General features: G+C 37.2%; 3 protein-coding genes across 3 annotated transcripts; all 3 read left to right on the forward strand.

Annotated features, from left to right (window-relative positions):
* Positions 1-1,222: 1,222 nt before the first annotated feature.
* Positions 1,223-4,432, forward strand: LOC140816887 (protein BOBBER 1-like). Its single transcript, XM_073176378.1, has 6 exons — positions 1,223-1,813; positions 2,910-3,082; positions 3,171-3,219; positions 3,545-3,711; positions 3,898-3,981; positions 4,071-4,432. The coding sequence occupies exons 1-6, from the start codon at positions 1,402-1,404 to the stop codon at positions 4,107-4,109; spliced, it is 924 nt and encodes a 307-aa protein (XP_073032479.1). The 5' UTR covers positions 1,223-1,401; the 3' UTR covers positions 4,110-4,432.
* Positions 4,433-8,705: 4,273 nt separating this feature from the next.
* Positions 8,706-9,927, forward strand: LOC140816150 (uncharacterized). The gene is made up of 2 exons (XM_073175227.1): positions 8,706-9,196; positions 9,363-9,927. Exons 1-2 carry the CDS (start codon positions 8,706-8,708, stop codon positions 9,925-9,927), a joined length of 1,056 nt encoding a protein of 351 aa, XP_073031328.1.
* A 3,725-nt stretch (positions 9,928-13,652) lies between these two features.
* Positions 13,653-17,029, forward strand: LOC140817566 (uncharacterized). The gene is made up of 4 exons (XM_073177322.1): positions 13,653-13,893; positions 15,617-16,126; positions 16,411-16,557; positions 16,645-17,029. The coding sequence occupies exons 1-4, from the start codon at positions 13,789-13,791 to the stop codon at positions 16,711-16,713; spliced, it is 831 nt and encodes a 276-aa protein (XP_073033423.1). The 5' UTR covers positions 13,653-13,788; the 3' UTR covers positions 16,714-17,029.
* Positions 17,030-18,292: the final 1,263 nt, after the last annotated feature.

An 18,292-nucleotide genomic window follows, 5' to 3' on the forward strand; every position in this document is an offset into this window, starting at 1 on the left:
GTGCTCCTCGGGGTCTGCATTGCCGTCATAATCTTTTACTTTGGCAGATTTTAAGTTCTCGGGAAGAGGTTCCCGGACAATGACTTCGGCAAATGGACATCCCTTGGCAATTGCACCGAGAGGTGCCCCGGCCTTCTAACTGCCCCTCTAAGACCTTCATTTTCTGCTTCAATTAAAATTTGGTCTCGGTGCAACGACATAACTTCAGAAATGGCTGGTGTATCAATTGCTATTTTTTCATGATTTTATAAATGTTTTAAAAAGCATGGATTAAGCGTCAACCGTAAAGAAAAATCATCGATTCAAGTAAATACACGAAAAAAGTTTTCAGCCTAAGGTCATTGACCACGTTGATCATGAAAAAACCACGAAAATCGAGAATAAATATCTAAGAATTTTAGACTAAATTTTTATTCAACTTTTTTTTTATAAAATTAAATTTTAAATATTAAGCATTTGACAATATAAAATGTATTTAAAAATATATATATACACCTAAACATTCTTTAATAATTGTTACCCTTCATAGTTGAATAATTACTAAGATTTATACATTTAAGATTTGTATGTTTATACGTTATACTGAATAACTTGATATAATTAAAATATTTATTCACACTTAATCTTATACTAATTTCACATAAACTTCTAAATTTTAAATTTTGAATTTGATACATCGCCATGCTTCATGCTTTCTATGTCCTTCGTTTTTTTAGATGGTGAAACACTCGTTTGTTATATTTTTATACATTAGGTAAACTTGATCGTTAACGTAATAGTATGTAAAAACGTTAGTCAAGTAAATTATATTGAGTAAACTTTGTTCAACAAATTTGTTTGAAAAAATATTGATAATTGTGTAAGAGACTCGTTCAATAAAATATTGATAGAACTAAACCTTCCTTTTAAATTTATTCTATTTTATTAAAGTTGAGGACATAATATTAACTACTTAAGAAAAACACCAATTTTTTTTTCCAATTTTACCCTTATATAATACTAATATTATACTTTTGTTTTTAAAAATTTCAACACACTTTATTTTTATTTTTTATATTTCAACAGTTCAAATATCAATTAGTCCCTCCATAATGTCAAAATTCACTTTAATCCATCGATAATGATAAAAAAACTATATGCACACGTATCGTCGCGTATGCAGAATAGCTGGATATAATAACAACCGTGGAGTACTTTTTGGGTTGGGGCAATTGGTGTTTGAAACGAACATTAGGGTTCGTTTTCTAATTTCCCGTAATTATAACCTAGAACACTCCTGAACCTACGGCTTCCCAGTTTTCTGCTGCAAATTGCTTCACTCTTGGTCGGCTTTGACAACAACATTGTCCCCGAATTTCAAAATTAGTTCCATTTTATCATCAATCTTGGATCAGTGTGCTCATGGCGATACTCTCCGACTACGATGAAGACGACCAGAAGAAGCCGGCGACATCGGTTCCGCCAGCGAGGAAACAGTTCAACGCTGCCCTCGATCCGTCGGATCCGTTTGGGTTTTTGGAGAAGGTGTTCGAGTTCGTCGCGAGAGAGAGCGACTTGTTTAGGAGCGATTCGTTGGTGAGTGATGTGAATGCGGTGTTGAAGATGGTGAAAGATAAAGTGGAGTCGGAGGAGGAGGAGAAGAAGAAGAAGAAGAGTAGAGAAGCGAAGGTGGAAGTAGATAGAAAAGTTGAGAAAAGTGTTAAGGAGGAGGTTCCGCCTCAGCCTTCGACGTCGACGGCTGTGAAGACGGAGGAGGTAAAGGTAGAGCAAGGAAGTGAGACTCAAGTTGAAATTGAGAAGAATGGGCTTCGAGGTATGCCTTTTTTTCCTCGACGTTATTGTATACTTAATCGTGTTTCTGCTACTTCATTGAGTAGAAAAAACTCTGTCGTTTACTTTGTTTTGAGATGGCTTGATGTTTTCGTGATATGGTAGTGCTGTTTCTCTTTTTTGAAATTTTACCTACACTTGGGCAAGAAAAGTTGATAACTCGATGAGGATGAACTGTTCTACTTGTTTGCATCGATTGTGCAAGTTCCATGTTCATCATAATTCCTTGATCCTACGCTACTTAAAATTGTTTTCAATCTTCATTCTGAAGTCATTTTTGTTGTTTTTGGAATTGATGTATACATGTCTACCGTGACTTTAGACATTGGTTACATTTGCCATGGCATCATCCAAAGCTGCTTTTGTATATGGATAGAGTTCTCAGGATTAATGTTCTCTTTTTGGCATTTGCATGTTATGAGTGGAAATGGTTATTTTTATGTGGAACAAAATTTATTTATGAATTCCCAACTTCTTGACACCCCATAATATGCATGCTAAATAGAAATCTGTTTTGCACCCGAGGATGAGATGTCGAGCATTTAGGTGTAGAGAATTTATTAGAAGGTGCTGGACTGCTTTGATATACATGTTTTTACATTAAAGATAATCATTTTATACACCTCAGGATCACGGATTCCTCAACGGGAGGAGGAAACTGAACTATATATTGACTGCATATGTATCTCAGGATGAAAAAATACTCATTAATAATTTCTGAGTTCTAATATGTATCTGTTGTCTTTATACATGATTCCACAGCCATTTTGTATCTGGTTTTATTATTTTTTATATATGTTTTAACCATGTAATGTTTCGCAACGCAGTACAATTTTACCAGAGGTTGTTATTTGTTCCTGAGCGGCACTTCTAATATGTATTTGTTGTCTTTGTACATGATTCCACAACCATTTTGTATCTGGTTTTATTATTTTTTATATATGTTTTAACCAGGTAATGTTTCGCAACACAATACAATTTTATCACTTGTGCATTCTTTAGCTGTCTCTATTCGATTCTTACATTAGTTATTGCACATACCACCTCTTTATTGGTGATTGTTATTTGTTCCTGAGCAGCACCTAACAAAGGGAATGGCCTCGACATGGAGAAATACACTTGGGGTCAATCTTTGCAGGAGGTTAACATTAATGTTCCTGTACCTCCTGGAACAAAGTCAAGATTCATTACTTGCGAAATAAAGAAAAAATATCTTAAAGTTGGGCTCAAAGGTCAACCGCCGGTGGTTGAAGTAAGTGTGTCTTGCTGTTCTGTAATTCACATTTATCCTCTTCGCTGCTCATTGCTTAAATGTTCTTTTGAGCTTTATTAATTTGCAGGGAGAGCTTTTTCAGTCTGTCAAGGTTGATGACTGCTTCTGGAGTTTAGGTAGGTAAAATTGATACGGTTATATATTTATTTGCATCTTGTATAAATTATTAATACACTTATATATCTATTTGCATCATGTATAATTGTATTGTATTGTGTTGAATTTTATGAAGCTCATTTATGCATAAACATCATTTATTAATACACTGTCTAGGCGGTCACTCACCGCCCTGCCACCACCTACTGCCATTTACAAAACTGATTTATTTATCGTCATATTAATCTATGGAAAAGTTTACCATATGTCTGCTGATTTTTTAAAAATTTCAGCATTTATTGAAACCCAGTCGCTAGTAGCCAATAATCATTCAACTTCTTGCAGAGGACCAGAAATCCATCTCCATTCTCTTAACAAAGCAAAACCAGATGGAATGGTGGAAGTTCTTGGTGAAGGGAGAACCTGAGATTGATACCCAGAAAGTTGAACCTGAGAACAGCAAATTGTCGGATCTTGATCCTGAAACACGGTCCACTGTCGAAAAAATGATGGTAGACGTTTAATGACTTTGTTATGTGCTTTACATCTGCTTTAATGGTCATAAAATCGAAGTCCTCGTTTGTCATTTGACCATTTTAGGAGTTTTTATCCACAGTACCAATGTGCATGTCACCTCATCTTTCCATCGTCTTTATTGCTTCATATAATGTTGTTAACACTTGACCTATTCTTCTCAGTTCGACCAACGACAGAAGCAAATGGGCCTTCCCTCAAGTGATGAAATGCAAAAACAAGAGATAATGAAGAAGTTCATGGCTGAGGTGATAACAAACTAATCTTCTACGCCAACATTGATCTTTTTCTTTAAAAAATTTCTCGCATTTGCTGATGGGTAGTTTTTGATTTGCAGCATCCAGAAATGGATTTCTCAAAGGCCAAGTTTAGCTAAGTCTTACATCGCCAGACGTGGGTATGTCTTGGTTGTGGCGGACTCTTCCCTCTTACAGACTTCTATATTTCTACGTATCAAATGCGAAAAAACCTGTATGTATATGATTTCATCTTTCTCAAATTTCAAGAAAGGCATTGCTTACTTTGATGGAAGTTAATGAACATGTGACCACAAGTAAGCGTCAGTGCCTCAATATTGAACATGGCCTGAAGCGGGGTAGTTACTGTATTCATGTTAAGAACCTTTGTGATCAGCTAGCTGGAGGCTTTTATCATGAAAAACTATGATACTGATGATATTAGTCAAGTGGATTATTGTTAGATGTGGTGTCAAGCTCCTTGTCATCCACTAGTGCTATTTTTTGTTCTATCTTCTAGAGGCTTTTTTTTGTTTGGACTGCGTGAAATTCTTGATTCTGCACTCAGAGCAAGACTTCTCGCAGCTAAAGTTTTACTTGAGCTAAATCTTGTGTGCGCGCTGAATGAAAATTATCAACTAATATGTAAATTCTCATTGAGGACTTTCATTTCGAAAAAGAAATGAACGATGGTAATGAAAAAACTTGAGGTGGAGGCCACAGCTTAATTTTATAAAGAGGATATGTGGTTGTTTGCTTTTTACAAGAGTTTAAAATACTACTTGGCCGATTTGATTGAGATGTTATAGTCTTCTTATAGATTCAATGAGTACGTGGGTTTTTGTTTTGTCGAACATGAAAAAATTTGGACCAACAGTGATCACTGAATTATTTTATATACGCAATAAATATAGTGCATGCTATAAGTTCAAATTTATTTAAATGGCAATGTAAAGAATTAAATTTGCGGGAAAATGATGTTATGATATGGATTTAAATATAGATAGTTATCAAGATAGATTTTCAGGTTAATATAGATAGCTCATTTTATCTATTTACATATTTTTTTCATGTAATTATAGTCTATAAATATGGATTCTCAGTTATAAATAAAATAATTTGGAGTCAATCTCCCAACTCTCTTTTCTTTCTTTATTTTTTTATATTTTCTTATTACTTTTATAATATGTTATCAACACAAATATTTTTTGGTTTTAACTTGTTTCCTCAAAAGCACAACTTATTGTTAAATATTTTATTTTATATTAAATTACTGGATTCTCCTAAAGTAACATAATTTTATGTTGATATTCTTGAAATAGCATAACACAATTTTTTATGAAAATTTAATATGATCTAAAATCTATCGATATTTTTGAAACAAATTGATGTTAAAATTGTTAATCTAGCGATATCTATAATTTAAAATATAAATGATTGTTTATATTTCTAAAGAATATTATATCTATGATTTAAGATCTAAGATATTTCAAAGTTGGTTAGCGCATATTGTTCGGCAGTCTTGCGCTGCGGTGCTGATGGTCAGCGTCTAGACGCTCATCTCTCAGCAATTAAAGCGTCGCGGCACTGCTGGTCAGCGCCTAGGCGCTTGTTCTGGTCCTTCAAGCCCTAGTGCTACAACGCTTGATCCTTGGTGTTGCGGCTTTTGTTCACCAACAGTTTACGATCAAAAACACCTCTAATTGTCATAAACCATCCGATAGTTGTACATATCCTGCACGACACAAAAACAACAAATACCAAGCGTAATTATGTCTGTAACTAACATAATTCGAATAGATTCTCATATAAATTAAGTATAATTCTTGCACTTATCAAATATTCAGGATATTTGTTGTTTAAATATGATCTAATATATACCGGTATTCTTAGATAATATTGGCTTGATATCAAATTAGAATCATATATTTGTTGTTAATTATCTTGAATAAACATGATATGTTATTTATTAATAATCTAGATAAAATTATTTTGATTTGTTTTCGGTTGAAAAATTTATCGAATATCTGACAAAAGAATAAGTTTATTATGAATTTTTTTGTTAATTTGTTAAATGGTTTCACAAAATTAGCTACATGAGCAAATGATTCATCAAAATCTATGTCTTCTTCCTATCTATATCCTTAAACTACGAGCCCGACTTTATAGCATACTATTGATCCACTCGCATCCATTTTATTCCTAAACACTCATTTTGTTCCAATAACATGTTGATTAGATGGTCTGGAACTAGATGTTAAACATTAATTTCTCTTCAACTGATTTAGACATTCCTGTATTGAATCTCCTAAGACCTCATCTATCTTCTCAGGTTCAAGTTGAGAGACAAAGACAATATACATGAACTCATCAATCATTTGATTTTTAGTTCTAAGAGGGACGTTTGGGTTATCGATGACCAGCTCGAGAAGATGTTTTTTATTCTATTAGAGTCTTGGTCCAAATATATTTGGATCTTGTTGTTGGATCTCTGGTTCTTTATTGGTATCTCCAAGATTCTCCTCTTGAGGTATTTCTGGTTGGTGATCAATCATTGGCTCAATTTCTTTAGCGGCTTGATTCTGTGTAGTTTCATTATGGATGGATTGACTTGCTTCAGGAATGATTCCAGTCGTTCGTCTTAAATCTATCTCATGATCACCTCTATAATCAAGCTTAGTAGCATTTATTGTATTAATTAAATCATGTATGCTATTATTATTATCATGACAAATTGACGATTTATCGAATACAATATGCACAAATTCCTGAAATGTTAGTGTAATGTATCGTAATTTTTAAATTACTTGAAATTTTGCCGAAAAATAAAAATTTTCTATTTGAATCATAGTATGTGATATTATATGATTTATCAGTGATTGGAATTTTGTGCATAATTATTTAAATGATGCATATACTTTTTTTGTTTTCTATTAATGTTCTTATTATTCTTTGATATTTGTCAATGTCCAAAACTATGCATTATTTTGGTTTTAAAAAAATGCTGCGAACTGACTTTAACTTTTGACCTTGGTGCAATTGTACGGTATGATTGTATAATTCAAAATCTTGTAGTTGAGTTTTCCATTTATTAATCAGTAGAAAATTCAAGATGATTCAAATCAAAAGCAATTTTATGCTTATATATGTTGGGTTCAATTGTTAGATACATAACATCAAAATTTGATATTAGTATGTTGATGAAAAATATGGAATAAGAATACAAACATTATGGTGAATATTTAGGAATATATCATGATTTGTGTTGGGTTTAATGTTTATGGGTGATATGATTATTGAGATAATTGACCTCTGAAAAGCTCTTAAGTTGATGACATTACACCATTTGATATGTTTGATTAAGTGAGTCGTAAAAGAGAGATGTCAAATCTGAACAAGTAATATTTTCTATGTTTGGGATATAACCTACGTTAAAAATGGTAAGACTGATTTCGAAGGGATATGAAATAACACCAACAGTGAGTCACGTCATTCTCGGACACATTTGCTTAACAAATCGATCCACTGACACCCAAGTAGGTGCAATATCTTATATTCGTTTTGTATGTGTGTACACCACATATTAAAAAAATAAATTATACCTTGTGATACCTCATGGATGAGCCCATCAAGATCTGGCCCAAACCCTCGGCCCATATCTAAGGCCCACAGGTAGCCCACAGGTGAAGGGCCCTTGACAAGCCCAGGTATTCTCCTATAAATATCAGGTTTGAGCGTACGATATTCATTCACTATATTGTTTTCAGCAGCACCCTTAGCTGCTCCCCCCATATATCCTCAGTCGCTGACTTGAGCGTCGGAGGGGCTACTCCAGGACACCCTCCTGGCCCCCTCTTAACGGTCTTTTTCGTGATTTCAGGATCGAGACCATTTCAAAACTCTGCGTCTGTATTAATGACACTTGCTGGGAGCAGACCCTAAATTTTTCGTGAGTATCACTTGGCGCCGTCTGTGGGAAAATTTGAGTTGAGACGTAGAGATGGTAGGAAAGAGAGGGAGTAGAAGAGCTACCTCAGCATCATCGCGTCCTCAGAGGGGACCCGAATAGTCTCATGCTGAGGCAAGGCAGGAACAACCCCATCAGGAGACGAGAACACAACAGCCTCGTCAAGAGAACAGGGTCGAGAAACCCCGTCCTAATGAAAATGTGGGGAACTGGAGCAGTTGGGTCAATTTATCACCCGGACAGTGGATGATGCCATGAAGAGGAATCAAGAGTCTATGTTTGTAGAGGAACAGGTCGCCTGTCAGGAGCGTGAAGAAAATGTTGAAGTCCACCAGAGCAGGGTTGAACAGACGCATCCCCTCCAAAGTGGGGAGATTAGTGAGATGGGGGAGACGTGGAAGGAGATACGGAGGTTGAGAGAGCAGGTAGGAAGCAGGGAGCCGGTACCCAAGAAAAAAACCCTTTTTCACTATCCATCTTGGAAGAAGGGCTTCCCCCAAATTTCCGACAATCGAACGTTGGAGAATATGGCGGACATACAGACCCCGAAGAACACTTGGAGAGATTTGAGAATGCTGCTCTGTTGCACCAATATTCAGATGGAGTCAGGTGTAGGGTTTTTCTGGGCACGTTGGTGAGCTCAGCCCAGCAGTGGTTTAACACTTTGCAGCCCAACTCTATACGTTCTTTTGAGGACTTCTCAGTTGCCTTCTTGCACCGATTTGCTAGCAGCAAGAGGCACCAAAAAAATTATTTGAGCATGTTCATGATGAAACAGCAAGAGAATGAAACTTTACGAGAATTTGTCCAGCGTTTCAACAGTGCAGCGCTGGAAATACCAGCGGCTACTCCTGACATCATGATAAGTGCCTTCAGACAAGGATTGAGGGGAGGGGAGTTTTTCAAGTCGCTGGTCAAGAAGCCCCCGTCAAGCTATGATGATCTGTTGGCTCGAGCTGAGAAATATGTAAACTTGAAAGATGCCCAACGGTACAGAAGGATGGAGAACCGGCACGGAGGAAGTAGAGTTGAGGGAGTGGAGAAAGGAGGAAGGAAGAGGGGTGCAGGGGAAAGAGAGGAGGACAGAACTAGAAGTAGAGGACAATTCTCATCACATGTTCTCCTGGATAGGAGTCGTGACGAGGTGATGGAGGTGAGGGAGCCCGCGAGGAGGTGGGAGAAGTCACGAATGGTTGAGTGCAGTGCTAGATTTCCTTCGCGGGACAGACGAGAAGGATCCGTAGAGAGGGGAAGGTCGAGGTCAAGATGTCTTTTAGGAGCCTGTCGAACCGAGGAGTGGAACGAATGAGGATAACCACCCTACGAGAGGAATGATTCATATGATCTCGGTCGGTGCTACTGATGGAGGCTATTGGCGAGCTTGGAAAGCACCTGGGAGATGATTGAAGAACTTTGAGATATATAGTGGTGCAGACTTACCACAAGACCCCGTCATCAGCTTTGGGTCGGAAGACCTCCGAGGCATTGTGACTCCACATAACGATGCCTTGGTGGTGACGGCCACCATTGCCAATTATGATGTGGCAAGGATATTTATTGATAATGGAAGCTCCGTGAACGTCTTGTTCAAGAGCACGTTGGATCAAATAAAGGTGGAAGAATTTGAGTTTGAGCCGGTCTCCACCCCGCTGTATGGGTTTGCAGGACATGCCATCCCGCCGCTGGGTCAGATTACTCTTCCCCTATCTTTGGGACATGACTCTCGGCGGGTGACAAAGATGATAACATTTACCGTAGTGAATACTCCCTCATCGTATAATGGAATCCTGGGGCAGCCAGCCTTAAAGGATTTTAGAGTCGTAGCTTCCACTTATCATCAGAAGCTTAAGTTTCCTATGGGAAAAGGAGTTGCAGTCTTGTGCGGGGACCAAAAAGTCGCACGTCGTTGTTATGAAAGAATCGTGAAGGAAGAAGAAAAGAGAGGTCGCGAGCATTCGCATGGAAGCTTGAGCTCAGTCTTACAGTTGTAGAGTCATTCGCATAAGCTTCTAAGTGGGTAACTTTGTCCTGTGGAGGTGCAAGAAGAGCAGAGAAAAAAGTTAGAAAATGCGCCGGGGAAGGCTCTAAAGAGGCCCGGGAGCACTTATCACCTTAGAGAATATTAATCTTGACTTGAATTTTGCTGTATTTCATTTCTGAATTTGTCTTATGTTCTCAGTTGAAATTTAATAAAGCCAAGTTCTTATATTAAGTTCGTTGATGTTGTTGTATTGCGAGGATGAAATAAATTTTATTTTTCTGCTAAGGCATCGCCTAGCAGAGTTGGGGTGGAAGAAAAACTTTATTTTCCTGCTAAGGCACCGTCTAGCATAGGAGCAGAGTTGGGGAGGAGAAAAATTTTATTTTTCTGCTAAGGCATCGCCTAGCAGAGGTGCAGAGGTGAAGAGAAGAAAATTTTTATTTTCCTGCTAAGGCATCGCCTAGCAGAGCAGCAGAGGTGGGGAGAAGAAAAATTTTATTTTCCTGCTAAGGCATCGCCTAGCAGAGGAGCAGAATTGGGGTGGAAGAAAAATTTTATTTTCCTGCTAATACATCGCCTAGCAGAGGAGCAGAGTTGGGATGGAAGAGAGATTTTATTTTCCTGCTAAGGCGTCGTCTAGCAAAGGAGTTAGAGGGTGACGAGGTGAAATTTCATTTTTCTGCTAAGGTATCACCTAGCAGAGGAGTTAGATGGTAGAGATGTGGAATTTTTATTTTCCTGCTTAGGTATCACCTAGCAGAGGAGTTAGAGGGTGATGAGATTGAATTTTTATTTTCCTGCAAAGGTGTCACCTAGCAGAGGAGTTAGAGGGTGAGGAGATTGAATTTTTATTTTCCTGCAAAGGTGTCACCTAGCAGAGGAGTTAGAGGGTGAGGAGGTTGAATTTTTATTTTCCTGCTAAGGCGTCGCCTAGCAGAGGAGCTAGAGAGTGACAAGGTGAAATTTTTATTTTCCTGCTAAGGTATCACCTAGCATAGGAGTTAGAGTGTGGAGGTGTTGAATCTTTATTTTCCTGCTAAGGTATCGCCTAGCAGAGGAGCTAGAGGGTGGAGATGTTGAATTTTATTTTCCTGCTATGGCGTCGCTTAGCAGAGGAGTTAGAGGGTGAAGGTGGAGAATTATTGTTTTCCTACTAATGCATCGCCTAGTAGAGGAGCATAGTTTGGAAGAAGAGGATAAATTTTATTTTCCTGCTAAGAGATCACCTAGCAGATGAGTTAGAGGATGGAGAGGAGAAATTTTATTCTCCTGCTAAGGTATCACATATCAGAGGAGTTAGAGTGTGGGGAGTGGTTGAATTTTTATTTTCCTGCTAAGGTATCACCTAGCAGAGGAGTTAGAGGGTGGATGTGTTGAATCTTTATTTTCCTGCTAAGGTATCACCTAGCAGAGGAGTTAGAGGGTAGAGGTGTTGAATCTTTATTTTCCTACTAAGGCATCGCTTAGTAGAAGAGCTGCGTGAAAAATTGAATTTTCCTGCCAAAATATCATCTAACAGAGGAGTTAAAGGGTGGGGCGTGGCGAGGGGCGAGCAGGCAGGGGCAGCGAGCATGGGCGAGGCTGTCTAGGCTTGGGCGAGGCGTTGGGCTGGTGGGCGAGCATGGGCGAGGATGTCTGGGCTTGGGCGAGCAGGCATGGGCAGCGAGCATGGGCGAGGCTGTCTAGGCTTGGGCGAGGAGGGGCGAGGCGTTGGGCTAGTGGGAGAGCTCGGCGAAGGCGAGCAGGCAGGGGCGGCGAGCGTGGGCGAGGCTATCTGGGCGAGGGCGAGGGCGAGGGTGAGTGCGAGGCGTGGGGCTGGTGGGCGAGCTCGGCGAAGGCGAGCGAGGGCGAGGCGTGGGGCTGGTGGGCGAGCTCGGCGAAGGCGAGCAGACACGGGCGGCGAGCGTAGAAGTGGAGAAGATTGCGATTTGATTTATTTTCAAATTTCCGCACGGCCTCACCCTTCCGACTGCTTATTTCTGAAAAAATTATGGGGGCGTTGCTCCCACACCCCCACGACCTGACCGGGCAGGTCGATCCCCGTAATTTTCGCAGCCGTGAACATTGTTCGTTAACGGCAAACGAAATTAATTTTTCTGTTACGATACATCCTCATCGCCGATAAACCAAGGACAACACAATTAAACAAACTTTGAACCTACGATTCAGTTCGACTCGGGAGGGGGAGACTGGTGATACCCCATGGATGAGCCCATCAAGATCTGACCCAAACCCTCGGTCCATATCTAAGGCCCACAGGTAGCTCACAGGTGAAGGGCCCATGACAAGCCCAGATATTCTCCTATTAATACCAGGTTTGAGCGTACGATATTTCATTAACTATATTGTTTTCAGCACCACCCTTAGCTGCTCCCTCCATATATCCTCAGTCACTGACTTGAGCGTCGGAGGGGCTACGCCAGGACAACCTCCTGGCCCCTTCTTACCGGTCTTTTTCGTGATTTCAGGCTCGGGACCATTTCAAAACCCTACGTCTGTATTAGTGACACTTGCTGTGAGCGGACCCTAAATTTCTTGTGAGTATCACCTTGACTAACAACTATATTTTTTTTATCTTAACAAATATTCCTTGTTCTATGAAAAAAATTGTCCTTGTCATTGAGATATTAATCACCTATTTATAATTGACGATTATTATATTTAAAAAATCTAGAAAAAGTAATTATTTTATAATTTCCATCACAATCGTGCGTACAAATTTCACATAATATTTTAGTATATTTAGTACTGCTGACTCGTAAGTTCTTCGTTTTTCTTTTAGGAAGACTCGTAACTTCTCAACAATGACGATAACTAAAAAACATTTCTTTATTTTATTTAAAAAGGAAATAAAGAAACAAATACTTCTTTTGTAGCTTCTAAAGCAAATTAAAGTATTTTTCCATGTAGAAACTTATGTAATATAATTTTTTTTTAATAAAAGAATAAGGTTTTATTGATTTGCGTTATGAATTTTTTTTTAAAAAAAGTTGAAAAATGTTACATTTAATATTTCAGTTTCAGCTTTATTATATAAAAAATAAACAAAATTTAAATATTTTACTCGATTAAAAATTATATTACTTTTCGATTACTTATAATAGCTCACCCGAAAACATCATTCTCATATTCGAGACTCAATACTTAATTATAACAAACTTCATTCTCAATTTTTTTAAAAATATATCCTTATTTCAAAACATCAAAAAATGATTTATGATCTAAATTTTAACAAAAATTTGTGTGAGACGGTCTCATGGGTCCTATTTTGTAAGACGTATATATATCTTATTTGGGTCATTCATGAAAATATATTATTTTTATGCTAAGACTATCACTTTTTATTGCGGGTAAAAAATTCGTAAGACAGTCTTATAGGATAGATACTCCTAAATTTTTATGACCCTAACTTTTCCTAAATCAAAATAATATATAAGATTAACTTTTTTTTTTCCATATAGTTGTTTTCTAAACAAGTTTATATAAATATATATTTCTTGTAAATATTGAACACATCGACAAGTAAAAAATGATATTAAATAAGCTCAAGAAGATGACTCTTCAGCATCGCCACTAAAAACCAAACAAATGATTTAACTTTAAAAACTATTTTCACCAAATTTCTCCTTTAATAATAATAATATAATATAACTTAATGTAGAGAATGAGGCAGCAAGTAAAATCAAATTTCTCCTTCAATTTTGAGCAGCGACTCTGTTTGGTGCCCATAATAAATAAACACATACACCTCTCCACCATTAATGCTACCCATACATCTGATTCACGCTGTGTGTGTCTTTTTTTTGGGTCTCTATTTATTTTAGTTTTTTTCACAGAGGGAAACAAGAAAAATACTAGTACTGTTAAGTGAATGTATGCAGAAAAAGAGCTCATGTTCCAGCACTTTCAAGACTTCCCTCAACAAGTACATCAGTTTGACGAGTTTTGCTGCTCGCAAAAGCCCAATGCTTCGTTGGTAAATGATCTCCCTCCCTCCCTCTCTCTCTTTCTTTTTTTTTTTTTCAAAAAAAAAAAAGAACTTCTTTTGTTGTGTGTGTTTGTGTGTGTGTTTTAATTAATGATGTTTATTTGGGGTGGGTGTTTTTGATTCGTGGTGTAATGCTAAATATCTTGTTCTGGGGAATAATTAATGTGTGTTTGTTTTTGTTTTTCTTTTTTTGAAGTTAAAGTTGGGTTAATTTGCCATGCACCAACTTCTTACTTCTGTTGCCTTATTGATGGATAAATCAAGGGGAGAAGTAAACGGGCATTGCAAATATTTGTTTTTCCTTATTTATTTGGTGGTTTGATGTTACATTGAATTTGTGTATACGTATCCTCAAATTCTAACGAGGGAAAAAGAAAGATGCTACCATGAGAAGAAGAAAACTGGAAAAGAAGCGAAGAAAAGAAAGTTACCTTTGTTTAAAGATTCGACCTTTTTTTTTAATTTTTTTCTTAAATTGCGATCAAACTGGGCGAAAATGGAAAGCACTTGCATTTATATATTCTTCTCTCCATTGAAAAATGAAAGAAATATGCCATGTCTCATCTTTTTATTTCACATAATTCCACTTTGTAAAATTTGTTAACACCGATGCCAAGCAAGCTAATCTACTTTTCATGGTTGTCAATTATTGTGAATGATTTTCCATTTTTCTGGGGGGATCTCCATTTCTTGGAGAAGCTTTTTGTATATTTACCTTTCCTTCTTTTTCATTTGCTAGAGGGTTTAATTCACAGTTCAATCTTTTGTGTTTGAGTTGGTTCTTACCCAACATTTCTAGAAAGTGGCAACGTGTAGTGACCTATAATATCGTTAGTATTTCAGGGTTTATATAAAATCTCAAGTAGGTGACGATAACGTCTAGTGACCAGTAACTTTGTTCACGCTTTTTGGCTTCTTTTGTCTGAATTTTCTGGAAGGCCACCTTGTTTTACAATTAAATTTTATATATGTGACCTGTACGGTTTTCTTCATGCATTTGGAACTATTTTATAGTATTTTCCATGCCCATTTGGACCACATTTTTACTGCTTCTTTGTGTTTGTGAGCCAGCTTACCAACTTTCATTAGAACTTCATCCATGTTCCATGATATGAAAGACCTATACTGATAAAAAAAAATGAAGGAAAGACCTATCAGCCACATGTCCGATGATTTATCAGTAATACAAAGATCTGTGTCAAGGTATCTTGAATAGATAGATATCTAGATCCTATAGTGGAGAATGTCACATTAAGTTTATCACAAGATAACCTCTGCTTTAGTAGTGGTTCAAAATAATCTTCACCGTCTTTATCTTTTGGACGTACTAGCTGAGGTTCTAATAGAGGTGGGCTTGGAAATTTTCACTCAGGGACGGTTAAAGGTCTTTTAGCAGAAAAACTTATTGCTGTTATTAATTCAGTTGCATACAAAATTTTTAGATCTTTATCATTTAGAAGGGGTGAATGCCTTTTGTCTCCTCAATTTGATTTCCCTGGTTTCCGACGTTAAATACTGGCATTTATGTATTATTCGACTTGTGTACGTTGATCCCAGTGACTAATCTCAATAGAGTGGAACTTGTTAAAATGGATGAAGATGCGATTGCGGATTCACTTGTTTAGTTTAATTTTGATGATCAGTGTGTCCACTTCTCCAAGTTGGAAATTTTTGAACTTATACAAAATTGTGTTTTTGATTGTTAACGTAGGATGTACAAGGCAACCTGATTCCGACATCCACTGTATCTGAATACTACCTTCAAGAAGACGGGGATCTTTTCAAGGCTCCAGATCCTGTAATCGAAGAACAAGTAATTGGAATTGATCCAGTGGCCGCTGCCATTTTTTGTGGAGAAAATGGCATCTCCCAACAACCATTGACTGAGTTAGATATCGGATCATCAATTGAGAGTGAAACCCTTCTCAATGAGGTATTCTATGAGTGCCAGAAGGATATTTTGGCTAAGGAAGGAGATGAAACGCATCTATCTGAAGTCCTCAGAACCAGGAGTCCTACTGTCATGACCGGTGAAAACAATAACGCGGATAAAAAATTGCTTGAAGAGATTTCGTTCCAAAAGAGTATTAGTTCAAGTTGTCTGAGTTCATTGGAAAATGTGCAAGAGGCTCCATCGAAGCCTTGTTTTCTTGATTTTCATGTTATGGATTTTGGGGATCTTAATGGGATTCGAAGATCGTTCAGCGAAGGAGACTTGAAGGTTTGAATTTGCTTATTGCTCTAATATATCTTTCTTGGCATTTTGACCTATAATACATAATTCTCAACTTCCAGTTTTTCTTACACACTTCGATTAAACCCATTTAGTTTTCAATATCTCTAGAAACTTTTAAATTATACCATCTAAATATCAAGGAACATCCTGTTTTGAATTCTCATCCATTAGTTTTGTGTCTAAGCCTGTTCTGCGAAACGCATGCATAGATGTTCATGCCCACTTCAACAGGACAGGGAACGGTTATCGATTCTACATTTTTATGACAGACTACCGATGATGGAAATATGAACCTGGGGAAATCTCCTCTGGGGCAACCAACAAGTACCAGCAGTTGCCCTTCCGAAGATCGCAAGGAAAAGCTCTCTAGATACAGGAGTAAGAAGTCCAGAAGAAACTTTGGCCGAAAAGTCAAGGCGAGTTCAAAACCACACTTCAACCTGGAAAGAAATTGCGTTAAGGACAACATATTTACAGAACTCATTTCTTGTTTTTTGTTTCAGTATGCTTGCAGGAAAGCTTTGGCCGACAGCCAGCCAAGAATCCGCGGACGATTTGCAAAGATTGAATAACTAGAAAAAGCAGTAAACACAAGTAAACATTAAAGGCATGGTATCATAGATCGTAGACATGACGCGGGAAAGAAAACGAAATTGTGGTAACTTTAGATGGCAGAGTTGAAGCTCAAGGATGGATCTGCTTGCTAACTGCTATGTTTCTTGAATACTGCTAGAATAACCTGTGATGTAGATCAAATGGCATAGAAAACATGTACATATTTTTTTGTACAGCTGAATAAGAGAGATCTGCACGGAGTATTATGTAAAAACTGTTTGAATACACTTAATCTTATTAATATTATATATAGGCTTTAGAAGATGATAAATGCTTCGATAATATTCAATCGTCTGTTTATCGTACTCCAGAATTATGATTCGAACATGCAGAGGATGAGTCAATATTACATAGATCTTCTGATTTTTTATTTTGATCAGAAGAACTATCTTCTCACTTGAAAATAAATATTTAAATTTTTTTGATATTTTTTTATTTAATGGTCGGAAGTAAAATAAGTATATGTAAATTATTGCCTAAATGAATATATTTCTCTTAAATTTTATTTTTCTTGGATAATTTACATATGGTTCTCAATTCATGCCTTAAAATATTTACCTAAACTGACACCTGGCAACTCCATCGCCCAACATAAAAAAAAGACTCGTAGATTCTGGACAAACTTGTTATTTTCTCACCTTCATTGTCTTTTAGCTTTCTCAATTTTCCAGATTTTACTATATCTAAAAATATTATTATTAAAAATTTATAATATAAAACGATCTAAATAATAATAATTACCATTTATTCATGACACCTTTTTCCACAGTTATCGTCACAAAATAGTGAAATAGCCATTAATTAATTCTCACCTAGTATGACCTTCTTTAGAAACTCCATTCACATCATCAAAAGAGCCAACAAAAACCCAAGAAATAACAAAATCGACCCACAAATTAAAGTGAGCGCTGTGGTTCCACTGCCACTCCATTCTTCTCCTCCACCACCACCACCACCACCAGTCCACGGTGGCGGTGGACTGGTGGTTGTCCGTCGGGTTGTCCGTCGGCCATGAGATTCAGACGCCTATGCAGCAGCTATGCCCACAAATTGCATCAAAATTATATTCAACTTTTGCCACTAAAAGATCCATGCGTAGACTGAGACAAGACCACAATTTTCTTGCTCCACCAAAATTCGAAGAGGTACAATTCTTCTACTCTCCTTCTCTGATTCATTAATATATAAATTTAGCAAAATATATATTATAAAATCATATCATTTTTTATATGATTTTCTATATTTTATATCCGGGTCTCACCCTTTGACTTCGAATTCATTGATTTAAACAATCTAAAACTTATTTCCCAAATTCACAGAAATGGTAACACCACGATTCATTACACAGTCTTCTTCGAGATATATATATATATATATATATATTATATTATAAGAAGGGCAACGAAGACAGAGAATTTTTTCAACCATGGCCAATACAAATGAAACTCCTTTGAGCCTCCTCCGCCATAGCCACCACAAGACACAAGGTGGTGCCTGCCACTTCTCCTCCTCCACCGCCAACTTGTCACCGCCACG

The sequence above is a fragment of the Primulina eburnea genome, chromosome 16 (assembly GCF_022965805.1).
Source record: "Primulina eburnea isolate SZY01 chromosome 16, ASM2296580v1, whole genome shotgun sequence".
NCBI classification, from domain to species: Eukaryota; Viridiplantae; Streptophyta; class Magnoliopsida; order Lamiales; family Gesneriaceae; genus Primulina; species Primulina eburnea.